Here is a 13,662-nt window from a genome sequence, read left to right as displayed (position 1 = left end):
GATTCTGTGACCCTGCTGTGAGGGCCCTGGGCTGTTGCAAAGCTCCTTGACTGCTGTGCTGCCCCTTGGGCTGCTGTGAGGGTCCTTTGGCTGCCTTGAGGGCCCCTTGCACTGCTGTGGAGCCCCTTGAATGCTGGGGGGGGTCCTTGGTTGCTGCAGGGACCCTGCTGTGAGGGCACTGGGCTATTGCAAAGTCCCTTGGGCTGCTCTGGAGACCCTTGACTGCTGCATGGGCCCTGGGCCGCTGCAAAGTGTGAGGGCACCAGGCTGTTGCAAAGCCCCCTGACTGCTGTGAGGGCCCTCCCAGCCACACTGAGGCAAGGCCAGGCCGTGGTTTCACAGCAGTGTCAGCTTCTGACTGACGCAGCTTCTGTCGAGCACCTGGCTGCGTCAGCAGGTGGTGGTTGTTCAGCTGGGGCGAGTCTAGATCTGGTGGTGTTCCTAAACTCACTCTCCAGGAAAAAATTAGCAGAAATAGGGCCCTTCCATGAGCTCTTAAGATTTCTTTGACAACACACCGTATAATCCCTAGCTTCTCTGCTAGCGTGCAGTGGGTGAAAACAAGATGGATCATTTAACATATTATCTAAACAGTCATGTCCTATTGTATGCCGTGAGGTGCCTCAAACTTCTCTTAATTTTTTTAAGGTGCGAACGTGATTGGAAGAGAAAAACCACTGACTTTGAGAAATTGCAGATGAAGCGACTTGTGTGGATGACTTCTGACAAGGACAACTGAAGTGTTCATATCATGGAATCTAAAAAGAACAGTGATGTTAAAAGCAAAAGGCGATTCTTCAACCAGACCTCCCATCTTCTTCCTCATCCTGAGGAAGCTGAGTATGCTGCATCTGTCAGAGAGGTTGCAGCAGGAGTGAACAACACTGGTTTTGGCCAGGCCCATTCTGCCAGTGCATCAGAATCAAAGTTGCCAGAGGAAAGCTTACCATATGTAAGTTCATCTTCAGATGCAGATCTTGAAATGTGTAATAAGAACAGAGTGAGAATTTGCTGTGCACAAGCAGATGAAAGCAAGAAAGAAGCTGATGTGCTGGGAAAGGCATGCGATGATGCACATTTGTATTGCGAGATGTGTGGAGATGGCAGACAAAGCTATTTCACTGAAGATTCACAGCTGGACTATCTCAGTGTTAACGAGGAAGATTTTGACAGCAGTAGCTCAAATGAGTTTTCTGAGCAAAAGGAAGCTGTAGAAACCAAAACCTTAAAGCAGATCAGTTCAGTTCATGAAGTTCCAGGGGATGGAGTCGCAAAGGAACAAAATCTCTTAGATGTGTCAGAAAATAGTTTACCTGCTTCCGAGTATGACACAGCTGCGCCAAAGCCGCTCCATCTGCTTCAGGAGTGCAGTGACATGAGATGTGATTGCCAGGAAAAGCAAACAGAGTATCACAGTGCTGTTTGTGGCAGTACACTTGAAAATCATTCTTGTGGAAGTACAAAAAGCGTCTGTCCAAATCTGCTTGTATGTGACAGTTCAGAAAACAGCGAGGCGAAAGGTAACCTGCTGACTGATGACACGCAGCCACCCCCGATGGCTGCAGGGGCAGTGGCTGAACACAGCGACAGACACGTTCATAACACCTCGGTGAGGCAAGACAGTCCTTTGCTGTCACCACGGAAGAGGATCCCTGCAGAGGCCATGCAGTTTCACGGAAGTGCAAGGGGGTGTGGTTTCTACAGCTATGTGGAATCTTGTGTGTGCATGTGCAGCACCAGCCACACTGATTGCACCGTGAAGGATGCTGAAAGCCAGTTTCCAGTCTCTGAAATTCTCACTGGCAAGAATCTCTCTTTTGGGGTGGAAGATGCAGGTGAATCCTCCCATGGAAAAAGCAGCTGTCTAAACTCGGAGCATCATGGAAACTTGAAAAACAAAACTGGTGTCTCTACCATTGACCAGGCTGTTGATGTGAGTTCTGATTTTCGAGCTTGCTTTACAACAACCAGAAGTGTCAGTGCTCAGGCTTGTCTCTTATCCAGGGCTATTAATACAGAGCTAACAACGATGAACAAATCTCAGTTTGTGGAATGGCCCCGTGAAAGCTGTGCAGGTGTTACTTCCAGTACAGACTGGTTACAGGGAGCCGGTAGCACAGAGGAGATTCAGTCACAGCTCCCTGACACACTGGAAGACCGCTTGGATGGCAATGCTGCAATAGCTGGAAGAAGTACTAAAATTGAGGTAATTAAAAAAAAAAAGCAAGCCAATTTTGATTTGAACTTTTTTTAACCTAGAGTTTTTCAGAACTTGTCAATACAAATATTAATCTAACTTATTTTTAATGTTTCTTGGTTAGGAACATGAGTGGTGTGGCAGCAATTTGAAGATAAGCACTGACAGGTGGGTCGTGAATTGTTCTTTGTTTGGAATTCTAGATCCTGGGCAAGATTTAATTCATGATTGAAAGGTTGTCCATGACTTTGCAAAGCTGATGTTACGAAAAGATTGCAGGGCAGCAGCTTGTGCACTGGAGGGTAGGGCTGCCTGTCAGAGGGACCTCAACAAATGAGCGAGCTGAAGACCTCCTAAAGTTGAACAAAGACCAAAGCAACAGCTCTTGGCAATCTTGTGGTGGGGATGCAGAAAAGACAGAATCAGATTCTTTGTAGATCTGTGTTTTGAAAGGGCGAGAGCCAACAGTTACAGTGAGGGGAATTCTAAGTGGGTGTAAGTTTTTTACAGTGAGAGTAGTACTGGAACAGGATTGGAGACGTTATACCGACTCCTTTCTTGGAGATTTAAAATGAACAAAACAAAAAAATGAAGAGAACAAAAAAATCTGGGCTGGATAAGCCCCCAAGCTGCGTTTGAAGTTAGCCCTGCTTTGAACAGAGGTTTGCACTGCAGACCTCCAGAGCTTCTTCCCAAACCCTTCTTATTCTGACTGTGGAAACAGAGTTGCCAAGTTTCTGTTCATATGGCCGCACTTTTGGGATAGAAATTATAGTGCTCATGCAGCTTTCATCTCTAATTATAAGGCTAATTATAATGTGAAGATGTTGTACTAGCTCCTGGAAGACGCTATTTTTTTCTGTACAGTAAATAGGAGGAACGGATTTAATTTCTATTCTCCTGTGAGTTTTCCTTAACTCATATCAGAAATAGCTTCTGATAAGCCACTTGTTTCAAAATAAAGCATAAAGAACTTCAGGTATTGATTTGGGTGTTTCAAGATTTTGTTTATTATTATTTTAAAGGCTCATGCAACTCGACAAACAAGCTGTGAAGGATTCCACACCAAGCTGCTGTCAAAAAATACTGCAGAGGGCAATTGAAGCAGAATTGCAGCTCCTAAATGCTCATTATAAGATGTGCTATCAGTATTGCTTGAAGATTTATAAGCTGGCTTTGGAGGAAAACGCATGTTTTCACAGGCAGGTCCTTTAATGTCCTTTAAATGAAATGGATAATTTGATTAAAAGGCATTAATTGCTAAAAGTTACTGATGTATTCTCTCCATAGCTTGTAATAGCATTTATAGTTAACATTGTCCAAAATAATTTGCATTCTCCTAACTGCAAACTCTTATTGTCAGCCTAAAATTTTCTGTAGCATTCACTCACCCAGAAAAAAACGTTTGTTTCCAGGAATATCTTTCTATACAGGATGAAAAGTACCAACGGAATAGGACAGAGAATCTGTTGAGGAGTGATTGACGCATAGAGGGGGAGCTGGGGAGGAGGTGGTAAAGGAGAAAGAGAGGAGGTGCAGAGTTGTTAAGAGGAGAGGAAGGAAGGGGATGATGATTGAAGAGACTCTGGCTGATAGAGCCCTGTAAGGAACCTGGAATTCAACCAAGAAATTCTTCCTCTGGACGCTTTACCGTGCCAGGGGCAGCTATAAAACCACATCGCTGTGGTGTCTGCTCCATAGCTGGGGGGGAGTTCAAGAGAGCACCCTACTACTGCTGTGGAGCAGAGTAATGCTCCAGAGCGCTACCGCATGCCAGAGGAGTCAGCTCCTGTTCTTATGCCATGTGGAGGAAGCTTTAAACACTAAAATGTTTGGGCGATTTTGGAAACAGTAAAATGAATGATAATTTAATCTTATTTCCTTATTCATTTTTAACAGTTGTAACAGAAATGCTGAATTAGGTTCATCTCTCATGTTGGTTTTGGAAGAGCTAAAAAAGAATTACAACAGTATGAGAATGAAAATAAGAACGGGCACACCTTTAAGTGCACTTCCACCGCTGTCAGTTCAGATAAAGTTGTTCCCAATCTCCTCTTCTTATATCCACTGCGAGGTAATTTCTTAATTACCTTTTTGATTTTAATCTAAATTGTTTTCTTCAGGTAATTAATTTCTTTTTTCTGACAGTTGCTCAGACAGGATGTTTGCTATGAGTAAGTAGTCCTCCTTTGTGGTACTTATTAAAGTTCAAAATAAATGAGAAGTGAGTTTAAAATATGTTAAACTTAGAATTTGTTTATTTCAGGATGGATCTTGTTGCTCTGAGCTGGTTAGCTGAAACAGTAGTGTAGCACTTTGGGTACAGGGATTTTATTTTAAGGAAATGTTTACTCTATAGGCTAGTTTTTCAGTATGTGAACTATGACATCTTTTACTACCTTTATAGCAAAAATTTTCAATTTAAGGATAGTTCTCCCCAGTTCCCTACTTTCACTACTACAATCTTTCTCTCATCTTAACGCTGTCTTAAAAAAAACCCAAAACCAAAACAACCCCACCAAAACAAAAAGACTGCTGCCAGCAAACACAATATTGAGCATATACGCAGGTCTTCTGCTAGGGTTATAATTCAGGTATGAAGAATGGTAGAAAAATAACTTCATATATCAGGCAGATGTGTCATGCTGCGTGTTCAAGAGTCACGTCCAGTAACTTCACTAAGTGGGGATTTAAAACAAATTTGGCAATAGGTTTTTACTGCATCATGTGAACAACTAGAGCACCTTCCGTATCAGCGCAGGCTGAGAGAGCTGGGCTTGTTCAGCCTGGAGAAGAGGAGGCTCCCATCAGACTTGAGAGCGGCTTCCGTACTGAGAGGGGCTCCAGGAAAGCTGGGAAGGAGCTCCTTAACAGGGAGTGAAGGGACTGGACAAGGGGAAACTGTTTTAAACTGAAAGAGGGGAGATTGAGATGAGATATTAGGAAGAAATGTTTTGCTGTGAGGGTGGGGAGGCCCTGGCCCAGGTTGCCCAGGGAAGTTGTGGCTGCCCCATCCCTGGAGGGGTTCAAGACCAGGTTGGATGGGGCTTGGAGCAGCCTGGTCCAGTGGGAGGTGTCCCTGCCCATGGCTGGGGTTGGAACTAGATGTCCTTTGACATCCTTTCTGACCCACACCATTCTGTGATTCTATGATTTTTCAAATTTCTTGTTAAGCTTTAGTAAAATTAATAAAGATTTGCAAGGAGATTTCAAATTGTAAAGACCTATGTCGAAACATCACACAGAAAGCTGTCTAGGTATAAGAGAAAAATAATATATGCCTAGAACATAGCTTGATGTTTCAGGTTGCAACCAATGCTTCTATAAAATGCGTCTATCAAAAAAACTTTGGTTCTCATTTTAAGCCAAGATTTATTTATTTTACTGTGAGCTTATGGAAATATTTAAATTACTATTTTAGAGCACTTGGTATTCTTGTAGACTTTAAAGTTGTGCAGTATTGTCTATTAAATCCTTGGATCTGTTTTAGTTCTGTTTCATTCACAAGAAAAGCTTACTTCAAAGCACCGAAACAGAATGAAAGGAAAATTTCTGTCAACATGGTGGGGCCTTCTTTACTGAGTTTCATAGACACTGATGTTGTGAGCACAGTCTCCTTTGAGATACATGCAAATACAATCAGTCTTCAAGGCTCAAGGTGACGTTCTCTGCCAGTAATTTTAAATGCAACTGATGTGGCCAGAGGTTTGTTCTGCTTTTCAAATCAAAATAATTTGAGCGTTCTTGATGGTGATCAGTAGGTTAACTTCTAAAAATTTACCTGGTTTTAATCAATTAATGTTCTGCAGCTCAGAAAAATTGCATGTGATCAGGTGCGAATGCTATAGCATAACTGAAACATGTTTGTAGGCCAATCCATGGACTGTGTGTTTAACTGATGGCTGTCAGCCAAGTGAACCTCCTTCCTCCAAGACATCTGTAGAACAACATAAAGATCAGGATGTGGAATGTGGTAAGTGATCTGCTTCTGGTACAAATACTAGATACTTAAGTTGTTGGGAAGACCTCAAGCCCTGTGTAAAACATATATATGGGACTCAACTGTCCTTTCTGTGATGGAATGCATTCTATCAGCTCAATATTATACTTTACATCTTGAAAAAGAACTTGCTACTTAGATCAGAAGTGAGAATTAGGTATGTGTCACTCTTTGTAATGCAGTGCCAAGTCATGTAGGTAGCTGGAATCCTTTTAAACACAGAAATCACATATATTTGTGTGTTATATGTGATGTTCACGGTCTGAGTTTTAACACACTGGAATTTTTCAACTATTAAGGCTATGTAAAAAAGGAATGAGGACTCGATGGTAGCAGATTCCTCAGTAAAACCTGAATAAACAAAAAAGCAACAAGAAAAACAGGGTTGATGTAAGAGGTGAGCTTGTGTGCTTTAAGCTGCCATACCTAGTTATGGTGTTCATTATTTGAGTATTTTGTTCCTTCTATGAGCATGAGTAAACTTAGAGAAAATGCTAGCTGGGCTTTCAGACTTACATTTTCACTAACTTGCAGTGAATGCTCATACAGGTGTTCAGCTCTCTTCATCCATGCTTTTCCTTGAAAACTTTACCTACAGTGGTTAAACTCAATTTAGGAAATGTCCAGCCAATCATGTAGCTGGAAATCTTTCTTTTTCTCTCTTCCTCTGCTTTCTGCTTCTTCCCCATGCTGCCTTCAGAAGAGTTAGCTGGGAATGGTCTCTGTTTGGAGACTTGGATCCCCGTGACAGCATGGTGAACAGTCCCAATGTGTTGAAAGCAGAGAGCTTGTGTGTTCCGTGGTGGGGGCTCCCAGTATGTACCCATGCTTTAGCACTGGCACTGTTAGCCCAGACCACTGTTTATCTGGTTGTACCTCTTCTGCCTCTTCAGACCTCAGGAAATACCCAGGGAAAAGAGGTCTCACGGACTGAACTGTTGCACTGCTCAGGACACTCGTTTTCTATAAGAAGGTGCTCTTTATTCCTTTAGGGTTTTAAAGGTTTTCTGTGTACACTTTCCAAAATCAACAGAGAAGATGTTATCTTGAACAGTAACACTTTGTGTTCTTACATTTATTATTAGAAGTGAAGATAACGGAGAGTGGAAATGAGTGTTCATTTGTTCGTGTTAGTGGCCTGAGTTCCTTGGTGTCAGAGGTACGCCTGCTCTAACTGACATAGCAATAGTCAAGTCTTGCCTCCTTTCTGAGTTCCTTCACGCTGTACACTTGCAACCAAAATATGCTTCTGTTTTGTAGGGTGATTTAAGATCACATTTCCAGAAGTATCAGATTGCTGATATTCTTATCTGTGTGGCTTCTGGTAATTACAGGTATATTAATGTTTTACTTGTAACGGACTTTTTTTACTGTCAAAGTGAATTGCGGGAGAGAGGAGGAAGTTTATTAATTTATTTTCATTTTGTCTCAGTAATTAATGTAGATAAAGGTAGGTTGACAAAATCTTGTCATTGCAGACAGTTTCTCATGAGAAGTTAAGCAGGCTGAAATATTCTGTTGAATTTAATTGAGATACAGTTAATATTTGCAAGATAAGAACCATAATATGTTCTTACTGATAGTAACTTGTGTTGTACTTAGTTTCCTTTATTTTGATTTTATGTCTTAGATACGCATTTCTTTGCTTCAAAGAGATGAATCAAGCCCAGTTAGCTGTAGAGGAAATGAACCAGAAAGAAATAAAAGGAAAAGCAATAAGTGTTGAACTTGTAGATGATTCATCAGAGAACAAGTCTTTGGTTTCCCAACTACTTAAAGTTAAGCTTCAGCATGAAATCCAACCTGTTGATAACAGTCAAATAAAAAGTCAAGATAAAGCACTTGCTTCAGCCTCCGGTGCTGTGAAAGTATGTGATGCCACTTCTGCTTCAGATAAAGCTCATCTCCACCCCTTAACTTCTTCAGACATTTCTTCTACCCAAGTACCTTTGGAAACAAAGTGTCCTGGGTTGAAATCACCTACTGAAGATTTGGTATGTTTTTTGCTTTGAGTTAATTAAAGACGTAACTAATTATTGCTAAAGCCCCCTTATACAGCAGATGAAGAGCCTTAAAACTTCTTATTCCGTAACATGTTGCACTTAGTATATCTGAATGGTGTTAGGATAGGGAAACATGTTATATATTAGTAATAAATTTCTGGAGTGTTGCAGAGGATCGAGAGTCTCTGTGTCAAATCGTGATACTTCTTTTTTTCTTAATCCTAAGCCATTTGGTAATGGCCATTTGGTAACCTAGCCATTTGTGCTGGGTTTTTCTTCTTGCTTTTCTCCTCTTTCGATTTTCAACTTGTAACACTTTTTAAAGTCGATGATTTGTGTTTTTTACACAAATCTGGAAAGATTTTTTTTTACCCAATCTGGAAAGATTTTGGGATATTAGAGGGGAAACTCTGGAGTTTTAAATATAGATGTAAGAAACACTGAATATAGAAATACTTTTTTTTTTATTATTTCTTGAGGCTGGTGCTTGCAGGATAAAGCAAAGCTAGTGATTAATTGCTGGTTGCTCATAACCTATATAGATATGCTGCTTTGGGGATTTACCTTTGAACATGCTAGTCCTCTGAAACAGAGGAATCGGATCTAATTCAATGTAGCAGAATGTCAGTTACCTATAAATACATGTAGTAGCCTTATTTCTAATTCACAGATTGCATAATATAGAATTGTAGAATCATTTGGTTGGAAAGAACCTTTGAGAGCGAGTCCATATGACCAGCGTATTAGAAGAAGATATTGATCTGAATCTGTACCTGTCACTTTTTCCTTTTCCCATAACAGGGATATTTATTAGTAGTAAAAAAATGTTGTATTACTTGTACAATACTCTAACCCATTCAAGTTTTGCTTATTTTGATGCAATTCCAGAATATTAGAGAAAACTTGCAGCAGAAAACCCCATCTCCTCTCTCCACAAGTTCCTGTGATGCCTTTATTTCTCCTAATGCACCGAACTTGAGCAGCTTTACCAAGTTAATGAATAAACTTCAAGAAATTCACCCAGCCGCCAGCAGGTAACAGCATCTGGATCTCTTTTCTGCCTGGACTTGTAAAGGATCTGATATCCACGGGAACTAAATGTATTGCACAAAATGTGATGTAAACAGTTCTTTCTTTTATTCATATAGAGACAAAATTGTGGCTGCATTGGTGGAGGTGAAGAAAAATAACAAAGGTGTCCTAAGCGGCTTGTCCATCAATTCTATTGTGGAAAGGACCTCTGTAGTTCTGACGGAATCAACCCCCAGTTGTGGGTCGGAGAAGGAATGTAAATAAGTGAGTATTCAAACCTACAGAAAAAGGGTGAAATAAAACCCACTTGAATTTGTGTAGCTGTGTAGCCTGTAACTTAGCATAAAGCTCTGCAAGAAGGATCTGAATGAATCCACTGAAACAGTGGTTCCTAGGGACTGATAACAAGTTTGCAGAGGATCAGATTAGCTTGCTAGGTCTGTGCTCTATGAAACTTGGTATATTGGGGTTTTTATTATGCAGACTGTTGTATTAACTGAGTGGAGATCATCATACATATTCTGTGCAAAGGTGACACCTAATGGCCAGTCCTTTCATAGCATGCCGTGAAGAAATGCCAGCATAGGTTCAGTTTAGTTTAAAAAATGATGATTTCTGTCTGTCTTATGAGATTCAGTTCTAGACTACCGATCTAACAGAGTAAGGTTGTCTGTCTTTCAGGTTTTTTCATGTTAAAGGACATCTTGCATGATGTCACAGCACTGGATGCTGAAGCCAGCTGAACAGCTAAAGCCACAGCTCAGAATTCCAGGACACGTACATACATTCTCCTGTAGGAGACATCCTTGAGTTAGCGCTTGTTTCAGTCTCCTACTAAGCTTGGTATTCCCCTTGCTTTAGGGCTGCTAGCAGGGCCGGCCCAGGTTTCCCGCACTGTCCAATACCTTCTTAGTAGTGCTCCAGCTTCTCTTTTGCCCACAAACACAGCCTATCCTGTTGTATGATATTTATTCTTCTGCAGTATTTCTTCCCAATGCAGCACCAAATTCTTAATGCTCTGATTTTGGTCTCAAAGCTCCTGTTTGAAGGAGTCAGTCTGGTTTTAATCAAGACCAACTCTTCAGGATGAGTAGTGTTAGGTTTATGTTAATAGTTTTACATAGCTGAGTAGCTTTCCCAGCAAACTAGACGTTGTTTGTGAGATTAAATTCTCCTGCTCAAGTGCCTGCGTGTGTGTTACTGTAGTGCACGAGTAAACCACAGCACAGCCTTAACTTAAACAGAACTGCTGTGAGTTACGTAGTAGAACTGTGATAGAAGTAGAGAGATTCTGCCCAGTAAGACAAAGCAGAAGCCTGGGCTAGAAAAGCTTCCCTAGTAGCAATAAATAAATGCTTATAGGTCGTTCATCCCAGTTGTTGTTCTGGGAATTTAATACAAGTGGCTGGAAAAGTCCTACAGAAAGCCTGCCTGTAGACTGTGCCAAATACACAGACATAGGACTGGATTTTACACATAGCATAAATGAAAAAGAGCATGAAAGAATCTCAACCAACGAGCACGTTTGGCTGAGTTCCTGTTGAAAGGGTTTGTGTAACCTAGGTTTGTTTGTTTGGCATTTGACTGTCCTTTGAACTTTTACAGCTGCCTCTACGGATGAGTATGTGGAAAAGTCGTCATGTTAATCTACTGTCTGACTTCCGCAGGCCTGCACACATAAACTCATTAAAACCAAGAAATTCTTACACTTGAAAGTATGTCAGTCAGTAAAGTCTTGACAGCCCCAATGTGTTGTGCTTTCCTTGTCAAGTGATTTTTATTTTATTGGTGTGTGGGTTTCATGTTCATAACTTTCTATGATAGTATATCTTTCTGTTGCTTTGCTAAAGAGATGGTGACCAGTAACCATTTTTACTTCCACCATGAGGGAGCTGGGAAACAGCAAAGTTTATTAGTAAGGAATGGGAAAAAAGAATTCTCTTCTTTCTGTAGTAAGGAACCAATCTGTGATGTGTTTAAGAAAGGGTGATTCTGCTGATAGCTCACCTATGCTGATTGTGGTACAGGTACAGCTTCAGGCTTTCCTGAAGGGTCCGTGTCCACTGAGAAATGCCACCTTGGAGTCCTTGCAAGCGGATGAAATGTCCAGAGTTGTACAGATAGTACTTGTATGTCAAGCTGTACTGCAGACTATTTAATGTGTAACAAGTTATAATGTATGTTACTTTAAAGCTGAATTTAATCCAGCTCCTTCCTTTGGCTGACTTAGCCCAGAGTTGGACATCTGTTTACAGATCCTGTGTATATGTTAATTTTGAAGGTGTAACTTCACTAGAAATGGGAAGTTAGGCTTTCAGCTGGAGGGTCCTTTTGTATTCTCATCAGTGAGCGGCTGTCGTATTTACCTGAACAGCACACAACCTTTATCTGTTTCCTGAACCTCCTGGTGGGCAGCAGTTAACAGGAGTTGTGATGCTATAAAAATCACTTGCAGCATTAAATATCAGTCCACGCTTGGAAGTTTTCTGTGAAATGAGTGATCTGTAGTGAAAATTTAAACTCAGACCAATGGAGACAGGTTTTGTCAAAGCGTAACTACAACAGTGCTTTGAGAAACAAAGAAATGCACAGAGCTTATGTACCTAAATGATGATTTGATAACTTAATTTTGAATTAATTGAATTAATTAAAAAATTACTGCCAGATATGATTTGTTGCATAAAGACTATATATTTTATTTTATTGGAGTCATTTCCTTCATGCTGTCCTTCAAGCTAGGAAGCCTCACTCTTCTGTGTACTTCTGCAGTAAGATTGTAGCTTCCAGTAGTGGTCTGGGATCCTAAAACTGCTGATGTTTCTTTTATTTCCGTTTGAGTGCAAAATATACCCACTGCTTTGTTTGTTTCTTTTTTTTGTATTTCAATAGATGGCTTTCTGATGGTCAACAATCCATCATCTCCCTTAGGAAGAGTTTTGCAAGTCCTATGCTCCAGCTTGTTCCGAGAGCGTGCTGTGTTTCTATTTTGGTTTATTTCAGCAGGTCTCAATGAAAATTCATGTAATGTCACTGCACGATGTGCAGCCTTATCCAAGAGAATATAACCTGAAGGTCAGTTTGGGATGTTTTACTGCTTATAACTTTTTGAAGTTTTATTGTTCTCTGAAGTTTGTTCAAGCATTTCAACAGTTTTCTTTAAGGTAAAGATTCCACTTGAGTGAAGGAAGACTTCTCTCATACCGGCAGGGCTCTGCTAGGTTGAAACAACCCCTGATTCTTGTATGCCCCTTAATTTTAGGTGTGGTGGTAGCTGTAAAGATGTTAATAAATAGCCAACACCCTCATGCTTCCAGATATTCTGATTTGGAATAGTGTGTAGCAATTCCATGTATCCTCTGAATACCAGGGAGGAGCAGGGGAGGCAGCGAGGGTTTCATTTTAGAAAACCAGGCTTCGGAGCTGCCAGCGCTGGTCGGCTGGGTTTCATAATCCCTGGCTGCAGCACAGTCATCTCGTGTCCGTTTTGATTCGGAAGCGTGCTGCAGACTGCAGTGTGGCAATATGGTCAAATGTTTTCTTCAGGATGGAGCCTGGGCATTAATATTTTTCTTTCAGAACATGGCATTTTGTTGTCTTGTATTCCAGTTCTGTTGATGAGCTTTTAAATCCTCTTTTTGTGTCCCACGGGCTGGTGTTAGTGGGAAGCAACGTGCTCCCAGAGACTTTTGGCTTTTGTTGATACAGAGGGTAAGAGGAAAGCTGCGAGTATCCAGTCTTTTGTGTTTGCCAGTATCATTACTGTACAGAAGAGGTCTAGATTTTAAATCCTCTTCTGCTAAAGGAAGGAAAGGCAGCTTAGGTGTACGTGTCTGGTCAGGGGGTGAGGAGAATTATCGCTGATCGACATGGACAGGCTCGCGCTGTGACGTTCCACAACAAGCCAGTACATCGCTGTTGTCCATTGCTTGCTCTCTATTGTACCTTATTCTCCCTCTCAGCTGCATTTGCTGTTGAAAATAAAGGTTAACATTCCTTCTTCAAACTATTGTGCCAGTGTTCTGCTGTTTTCTGATTTTGTCCCTTCCTTCTCCTTTCAGCAGAACCACCATTAGGTAACGTTTTCCGAGCCCCAGCCTGTGCTGCGGACCTGGCCCTGGAGCTGCGGGAAAGCCTCGACTTTGGTTCTTCTCCATTCATACCAAGATGAAAGCAGGTGGAGGCTTTGCTCTCTATTAATAGTGTGGGATAGAACTAGAACAAGCTGTTTTATTTCTACGGGGAAAGCAAAATGGATGCGATGGAAAACACTGAAGTTAGCACGCTGTGGTGTTCAATTAAGTTTTCCTGCCCCTTGTTCTTCTGCCTTTGAAGGGAAGAGCTGACTTAAACTGGGAGAGCTGGTGTGTGGGGCAGAGCTCCCACAGCTGGAGCTCTGGCTTGCTGGCACAGCAACTTCCCAAGGGCCCATC

The 13,662-nt window shown here is 41.3% G+C and overlaps 1 protein-coding gene across 1 annotated transcript in view; it reads left to right on the top strand.

Moving 5' to 3' along the window:
- The first annotated feature begins 736 nt into the window (after positions 1 to 736).
- The window catches only part of LOC104067393 (RNA-binding protein 44), a 41,411-nt gene continuing 28,485 nt past the window's right edge, over positions 737 to 13,662 (top strand). Inside the window, exons 1-11 of the mRNA XM_054070562.1 lie at positions 737 to 2,206; positions 2,322 to 2,365; positions 3,223 to 3,399; positions 4,097 to 4,271; positions 6,068 to 6,170; positions 7,283 to 7,356; positions 7,458 to 7,531; positions 7,828 to 8,191; positions 9,089 to 9,234; positions 9,349 to 9,490; positions 11,260 to 11,361. Coding sequence (XP_053926537.1) covers positions 752 to 2,206; positions 2,322 to 2,365; positions 3,223 to 3,399; positions 4,097 to 4,271; positions 6,068 to 6,170; positions 7,283 to 7,356; positions 7,458 to 7,531; positions 7,828 to 8,191; positions 9,089 to 9,234; positions 9,349 to 9,490; positions 11,260 to 11,361 — 2,856 coding nt within the window. The 5' untranslated portion in view covers positions 737 to 751. The remainder of the gene's footprint in view (positions 2,207 to 2,321; positions 2,366 to 3,222; positions 3,400 to 4,096; positions 4,272 to 6,067; positions 6,171 to 7,282; positions 7,357 to 7,457; positions 7,532 to 7,827; positions 8,192 to 9,088; positions 9,235 to 9,348; positions 9,491 to 11,259; positions 11,362 to 13,662) is intronic.

Source organism: Cuculus canorus, chromosome 6 (assembly GCF_017976375.1).
Source record: "Cuculus canorus isolate bCucCan1 chromosome 6, bCucCan1.pri, whole genome shotgun sequence".
NCBI lineage: Eukaryota > Metazoa > Chordata > Aves > Cuculiformes > Cuculidae > Cuculus > Cuculus canorus.
The sequence above is the reverse complement of the archived record's forward strand: the minus strand, read 5'-3'. Positions and strand labels throughout refer to the sequence as shown.